This window comes from Sinocyclocheilus grahami, unplaced genomic scaffold (assembly GCF_001515645.1).
Source record: "Sinocyclocheilus grahami isolate Dianchi unplaced genomic scaffold, SAMN03320097.WGS_v1.1 scaffold122.1, whole genome shotgun sequence".
NCBI lineage: Eukaryota > Metazoa > Chordata > Actinopteri > Cypriniformes > Cyprinidae > Sinocyclocheilus > Sinocyclocheilus grahami.
The window spans coordinates 1,129,363-1,137,530 of record NW_015505301.1 but is presented as its reverse complement, the minus strand read 5'-3'; the positions used below and the strand labels follow the sequence as shown (position 1 = coordinate 1,137,530).

The 8,168-nt window shown below is 38.3% G+C and overlaps 1 protein-coding gene across 1 annotated transcript; it reads left to right on the top strand.

Annotated features, from left to right (window-relative positions):
• The first annotated feature begins 3,854 nt into the window (after positions 1 to 3,854).
• On the top strand, positions 3,855 to 7,807 carry LOC107589925 (PR domain zinc finger protein 14-like). The gene is made up of 8 exons (XM_016278501.1): positions 3,855 to 4,380; positions 4,646 to 4,696; positions 4,816 to 4,976; positions 5,142 to 5,403; positions 5,531 to 5,733; positions 6,407 to 6,508; positions 7,075 to 7,294; positions 7,551 to 7,807. The coding sequence occupies exons 1-8, from the start codon at positions 3,855 to 3,857 to the stop codon at positions 7,703 to 7,705; spliced, it is 1,680 nt and encodes a 559-aa protein (XP_016133987.1). The 3' UTR covers positions 7,706 to 7,807.
• The last annotated feature ends 361 nt before the right edge of the window (positions 7,808 to 8,168 follow it).

Genomic DNA, 8,168 nt, shown 5'->3' with positions numbered 1-8,168 from the left:
TTTTCGTTGCCTAGTTGAGGACGAAGCCAAATTTCCTTGCCTTTTAATTGATCGGTAGACTTACGCATAAGTTAACACTTTCATTTTGTTTTTGTCTCATGTCTGCACACAGTTTGTATCGGGGTTAGATTGTCGGCCTTTAGCTTTCGCTGAAAATATCGCCATGTCATCTGTGTTTAAGCTGGTGTATTAAAAAACAAGAAAGTAGGCTACTACATGTTTTTATTAAGTATATACTGTGTGTACCAGCAGCAACTGAGGTTTGCGACGACCAGCTCTGTCATTATGCGCTGAAGGTGTCGTGGTTGTGTACGAATATACCTGGTGTTTTGGTATAGCTTTAGCTTTTCCTTTTGAACGCTGTAAATACAAATTTGATTTCACATTGTTTGGGTGAAACGTCACTCTGCCCACCATTCAAAACTTTCTGTGTCCTTTGAGAAACACCTGCATTCTCGTGTGGGATAAAAACTTGATTTAATAATCGATTCCAGTGAACCTGCTAACATTTGTCGACTAAATCGAGTACTCCTTTATTCCAAGCTTTTTTGATCACAATTTTGATGAATGTTGGATGCCTTGAACAAGGACTGACATCCAGACGCATCTATCATATTGGAGAATAGCCAGTTTTGAGGTCGCACCTGTACCACTACCCTCTGCAAAGTCCAAAGATTGTCAAGATTTTGAAATGAATATAAGCCATGATGTGAAGGTGGTGCAGAGTTTTCTAGTCTTTTTACCAGTGCAAGTGCAAAAAGAGCCATTTGTCCTAAAATAAATCAATCAATCAATCAATGGAATTGTAACGGCTATTGAATTTCCTAAAATTGTCTTTACCTTACCTTTTGGGTTTTTTTTCTGAGACTTTAAATGTCTTTTTGTATAGTCTGCCAATTTCTTAGAGCTAAATGTAACAACCTTGAAATGCTAAAACTTAGCATATTGCCTTAGATCTGTTTTACTGTCTTGTATATTACTCTGTATTACTGTATTATATTTGTATAGTGAACCATTGACAGGATCGACCCAGTTCATTACTGCTCCTCTATTGCTGGATAGGCCTACTGGCCTACTTGTCTCTCTTTCTCTCTTTATTCCCTCACACACCTGCACTCTCGCTCTCAGTCTCAATATTGCTCATTTTCCATGTTTTGTTTGTGATCAGTTGTGGGTTTTATTATTTGTACAGTCTTGATTTTGCCCCCTCAGTTATGAATGATGCAATGGGAAATCGAAGCAATATGTAATTTATAAGGACTTTTTGGAGAAAGCTTACAGTGTTGTGCTCCTGAGATGTATTTTTTCCCCCCCAGTTTTCTCACATAAACATCTCTGTTCATCCGCATCGATGTGTGTAATCTTAGTGTGAGCCTTTTATGCAAAGTTAGATATACCGAGAGAAATTTAAATACAGTTATGCAAGTTGTCAACTATAATATGGCTTTGCTGATGCTATTTGATGTTGAATCAAATTGAATTGTAAATAAAGAATTCTGTTATTGCAACATTTATAATCATCTCACGGCTCATGTTTTCACTTTCCAGAGAAAATGTTATTCGTCTCGTCTGTGTGATGCATAGATCTTTGTAAAAGGTTTTGGATATTTAAAAAGGTGGAAAACCTTGTTATGGGATAGTTAGTACTGAATTAATAATACGGGTTAATGGATGAAACGCCAAATACTAACGCAACAAATCGTGTTTATTCCAATGTAAAATTGGCTAAAATAAATAAATAAAATGTAATACACTTATGCCTTGTTTAATAGAATTCCAGAACACTGAAAATATAGATATATTGTTGAATTTGTCTCTGCATATTTGTGGTAAGTTGTTTGGTTTCATCATAATTTATTTTGTTAATTTTTTGTTATACGAAAAAAAAGTAAGCAAAAGTTGCCTTAAACCCACAAAGAATTCTGTAATTTGTAAATATGCATGAATGTGTAGCATATTAGGCCTATTATTTATATTATATGCATTTTATTAGTATAGTAGTATTGCTGGTGCTAATAATGACGGTGACCAATTTTGTTGCTGTAATTTGTGGTAACCTATATTAAGTTTACTTAATATTAAATATGTTTGATATTAGGTTTCGATCATTTATTAGCTAGCCTATATTTAGCTAAAACTAAAACAAAATATGATGTAGCCTATGCGGCTCACAGTAGAACTAGTTAATGAATATAAATCATTCATAACAGTAATAGTTATTGTGCTTATTATTTAGAACAAAAAGGCCTATGTCTTTAGCTCAAAATGTGTAATTGTGCATAAGTTTTAAAATGATTTTTTTCGTAATAAAGCACATCTGGCAGTGAGTAGTAAGTGATAGTGCTGTGATGAAACTCCACGCTCATGCACACAGTTAATTCCCATTATTCAACTAATGCTGCCGATGTCTTTCGTTTTCACAAAGAGCCTCTAAACGGAACCCGTGCCGTTCACACCGTCGCCCGGTTAGGAGCGGTTAACAGTGCGCAGTAGTTAACGCATTAGAGACTGTGCTGCATATGAAAGAGAGCTGTAAGAGGAGGCTACAAAGTGTTAAAGTGCAATTCCCAGAGGATGAACCCAGGACTGACCAATGACAGCACAGATCCGGGAAAGGCATCCCCTCTCTAGTAGCTTTCCTACACTCAACCATATGTCTTCAGACCTGTCTCAAGCTTCACACACGCAAGACCTCTGTCCATCTCTCCTGAGTGAAAGGTTCCCCAAACACAGGAGGATATCAGGGCTTGCACAAGTGGTAAGGACATTTGTTAACAATTTCACTAAACAATATGTTTGATGACTAATAAATTATTTGTGTTTTATATTGTATTGCCATTATGGATTTAAGCCCACTCTTCATGCGCAATAACCAGCTGAGGTCAGGAGTCTATGGAGCATGACACCTTTAATGCTTTTTAAAAGAGTTGGAAAGGCTCCATTAATGGTGACCTTTCTTGCTGACCCTCTGTTCTTAAATTGTAGTGTCACGACCCTCGTTCGTCTCTGTTAGTGGCGCGATTTGCAGTTAGTGATCTGTTTAGAAAATGGCCATTTGGAAAAAGTAGGGCAATACTGAAAACTTTTGATTTTGAAATCTCTGCAGTCGTCCTGAGTTATTTCTTTTTTTAGGTACATTTACAAAGCATTTCTCTTTGTGTTAAACGTTTTCTTTATATTGGCTTTCCGCCTGCAAAATTTTGTGTGTTTAGAAAGTCGCATTTTTGGTTTGTTTGTGTTGCAAAATGTTGATACACTCCTAAAAATAAAGATTGCAATAACCAGATCAAAATGGTTCTTGGTCTTCGCTGAACATTTGCAAAGAAACATTGAAGAATCAAGCTACAGATGGAGAAAATCTAAATGAAAATCTAAAATCGAGAAAATCTATATAAAAACTGCAAAATTTTGTGTGTTTAGAAAGTCGCATTTTTGGTTTGTTTGTGTTGCAAAATTTTACTTGCTCAGTAGAGATACACTCCTAAAAATAAAGATTGCAATAACCAGATCAAAATGGTTCTTGGTCTTCGCTGAACATTTGCAAAGAAACATTGAAGAATCTTTGTTTTTAAGAGTGGAAGCATGACTCATTATTACGCTTCGTTTACTTTAGTTTTGAATTGAGACAAAATGGGTCAATATACATTTAAAGAAAATTGTGCCAAACTGCAAGTTTTAAAGCTACAGATGGAGAAAATCTAAATGAAAATCTAAAATCGAGAAAATCTATCAAAAGAAAAAAGTTGGATGGAAACAAAGATATTTTTATAATGCTGAAAATATTTACAGTCTACAGAGCTGAATACAAACTGCAAGTGAAGTTCTCCTCGGACCCCCACTCATCAGCTGTGGCGATGTCGGTGTCTCTCTCCAGTCACCCCGCAGTGAGGGACAGGAGTCTGGCTGTCTACCCGTCTCTGCCCGGCGCGCACAGCATCTTCCATCCGCTCAAGTCTCTGGGCCGCATGGTGACCGACGCACAGACAATCATGCCGTTTAACTTCGCCGGGACTCCGTCTTTTTTCAGCCACAACAGCCACCAGACCGCGGTGTTCCACGAACAGATCCTCAACGTGTCCAGCATGCCGTATTTCCAGCACATGCAGCCGTCACAAAGCATGTACCCCAGACATGACGGGCAGAGCACCGGCTCTCCGTCCGAGTTCAGCAGCCCGTCCAGCGGAAAGTCTTCTTCGGCTTCGTCCTCTCCGGTTAAAGCCAGTTTCAGCAGTCTGCAGGCCGCAGATCCGTTGCCAGAACACACGCACACCTACAGTTTTACAGAGGAAGACCTCTTCTCTGTCCTGTACGGATATTCCAAAAAACAAGGGCAAAATGTTGGGCATGCGATCTCTGGACTATCATTTCCTCCCAGTACAGGTAGGTCTATATAATAATCGTTGGATTTTTTTAGTGCGACGAAGTAATTTTATTGTGCTGAACAAAAAAAAAAAGAAAGAAAGAGAAGGAAAACAAATCTGGCAATATGTATTATGTTGCACACATTGATAATGTGACTTAAATATTTTACGTATGTTACGTTGTTACAATTACTATACTTTTCATTATATTTAAATGCCACATTCTTCTAGTTTTTCATGTTTCATTTCCACCATTTTTAACTCGTGTTTCTTTAATTAATTAGCTGATCGTCGTCTTCTCCCTGTTGATGCCGAAGGATTTGAACTTCCAGAAGGTAAATTAACTTTCTTTTTCTTTCTTGCTTGCTTTCTTTCTTTTTCTTTCTTTCCTTCAGAATTTCTAGTCTGAAGTTTACAGCTGGCAATTTTATAGAGTGTGTCTTGAATTTTTCAGGTTTATCGATTCTCCAAACTAATTGTGGAAGCCTTTCCCATTATGGAATATTTGCTGATAAAAGCACAATTCCAAAAGGCACCAGGTTTGGACCGTTTCAGGGCAAACTTGTAAACACAAGTGAGATCAAAACCTATGATGACAACACTCTCATGTGGGAGGTAAATAGCAAATGTTAAATAAATACAATTATAATTTAAATGCAGATTTGGTATAAAACGGCTGCCTGGAACACTTGATTATCCAGTGCCATAATGCATACAGCTATTTACTGATATGAAATAGCTATATTAAATTCCAAACCTTTTTTTTCTTCCTATGCTAAGATCTTTGAGAACGGCCGCTTGAGTCACTTCGTGGATGGAAGAGGCGCTCCAGGGAATTGGATGTCCTTGGTGAAGTGCGCGCGCTTCCCCGAGGAGCAGAACCTGATTGCGGTCCAGTGTGAAGGCCAGATATACTATGAGGCCTGCAAAGAGATCCGAGCCGGCCAGGAACTCCTGGTCTGGTACGGAGACTGCTATGTGCAATTCCTGGGTATTCCTCTCACCCTCAAAGATTTTACTGATGACACTGAGCGGACTGAAGGTATGCAAATGTATCACCTCATATAACTCTTTAGATAGAGATTTATAGCTCAATACGTTCTGCTATTTAAGATTATAACGTGTCAGTATTTGCAAATTGCTCACGTCTCCGTGTGTCTTCGTTTCAGATTCTGGAGAGGGTTTCAAGTGTGATCGCTGTGGTAAAGTGTTTGCTTACAAGTACTACAGAGACAAACACTTGAAATACACGCGCTGCGTGGATCAGGGCGACAGAAAGTTCCCCTGCCACCTCTGCACCAGGTCTTTCGAGAAAAGAGACCGGCTCCGAATCCACATTCTCCATGTGCATGAAAAACACAGACCGCATAAGGTAAATATATCTTCTTCAGTCTGATTCATTGAAGACTTTAACGAGAGAACAGCTATGGTGCTGAAAGAACAGCTCCCTTGTAAAAAAAAAAGCTGCACAAAACCGAAGCCTAAACAGAAAATATTCAAACATTTCCATTTTACTAATATTCTCACACTCAACGTATTTTGAATTGTTTGGGTTTATATGTATCTATAAGGGTCTTTCAGCGAAATGGATGCCTTTTTCATTTTGGAACGCTGATTTAACTTAGAATTTTTATTTAAGATTACACGGATTATGATTTTGTTATTTATTTATAGAATTATAGCATAGTTTAATTAAGGGGGAGGGGGGGGGGGTTGAAATGACAGGAACTCACTGGAAATTTTGGGAATATGCTTAATAATGCTTTTAGCTTTTATTTCCTTTATTCAGTCAAATTATAATTTATTGCTATAACAGCCAGGATAAATCGAAAACAAATTAAATGAATTTTATTGTAATTTTTTTTGGTTATTTTTGCCAGCCATAACACTGATGTTAGTCGCTTTTTTACGCATAATGAGGGACGCAAAAGCACCCTTTTCAAGGAATGACCTGGATGCTTTAATGTTTTGGTCAAACTTTTTGCCATCTCAATACAGCGTCTTGAGTCTTGAATGTAATTTGTGTCACCTGTTCTCCCTCCTAGTGCTCCGTGTGCGGCAAGAGTTTCTCGCAGTCCTCCAGTCTGAACAAACACATGCGCGTGCACTCAGGAGAGCGGCCTTACAAATGTGTTTACTGTAACAAGGTGAGTAATGCTCGGTGCTTCATTTTGAGGATTTGACTAATTTCATGGTGCATCTGAGCGCTTATTAGGAGTTTCACTTTTAGAAGACACATGCTAATTAATGGCAGATGCACCTCCAGTGCTTTGTGCATGAGGATTATGCTTTCATTTATGACACTCAAAGAGACAAACGTTTCTCTGTGGCTTTGTTGCAACGCGTCTCCTTCTATTCTTAAAGGGTGACTTACGCGTGCGTTAAGAGCCTTTCAATGGTCATGTCACTGGTCGTGTCTGTGCTGTTTGTGGACTGCCAGAGACAGTTTTATTTCTAGTAGCCTATAGACCTAGGGTGGCTATAAAAATGTAAATATGCAAAAATGTTCATATGATGGTTAGGTTGTGGTGAGAATGTATTTAAATATTGTTATTGTTGTTATTTTATAGCCTACAATAATAAAACATAGTGCAGTAAACGATTTAAGTCAACAGGATGTCCATATTTAAATAATAAAGTCGTGTGTAGTGTGTGCATATTAGCTTCCATTATTCAATATGATTCATGAACACGTATTTTTTGATTGTCTCAGGCGTTCACGGCCTCCAGCATCCTCCGCACGCACATCCGCCAGCACTCCGGCGAGCGGCCGTTCAAGTGCAAACACTGCGGGAAAGCGTTCGCCTCTCACGCGGCCCACGACAGCCACGTCCGCCGGACACACTCCAAAGACAAGCCCTTCTCCTGCGATGTGTGTGGAACCACTTTCCAAGAAGCACAAGAGTTCAAATATCACATGACGACGCATAAACGTACGATGCCATATTAAGCTTCTTCACGGGATTGCATTTAGGCAGTAGTAGCTATAGACGACTTGGAAATTTGGAAAGGACTGAAAATTATCGACAAGAGAAAAAAAAAAGATTGAAACAGATCGGGAGACTGGGGGGGGTTACATTTTAATGATGTGAACAGCCTATATTTGTTGGATTCATATGAGGCATTTATTGACATAGTAGGCTATATATTTATGTAGGCTTATAATAAAACCTAACTCTTTCCCCTCAGAACGACCACTTTTGAACAGCACTGTTGTTCTTCCTGGAGACGAAAACTCGCTCTTCCCCACCAAAGATTCTTTACATGCACAGAAACAGCTGGGAGACAGTTTCTCTTTCCCCGGGGTGACCAGCATCACCTCCGAGTACAGACCCTGGAACTAATGCTTCAACACTGTTTCTGTTTGGTATTCCGCCTTTTCCTTGCAAAGATGACTTGCCTCAATGTTGTTTGGTGTTGTGAATTTTATTTAATAGTTACCTGTCCCCTAAGAAAATATTTTCGCTTTAATTTTATTATTTTAAATGTTGCTGCTATTTATTCAAATGTGTTTGTCTAGAGAAATACGTGTTTTTGTAGGCCTACTTTTTAAAGTTAGCTCAAAGCAAATATATCGTCTTGTAATAATGAGCTGCACAACCAAAGCCAATTAATAAACCAAAGACGAAATTATTATTATTACTACTACTGATTGTCTTGTTATCTGTCGTTCTTTTCTATTTGTACAGTCTTTATCATGAGCTGTAACTGCTGTTCAGATATGTCAGTGTGTGTCGGATCGTCTGTAAACTGGAAATTAAAAGGAATGATATGAAAAATATCTGTTATAATTTCAATGTTTTGGTT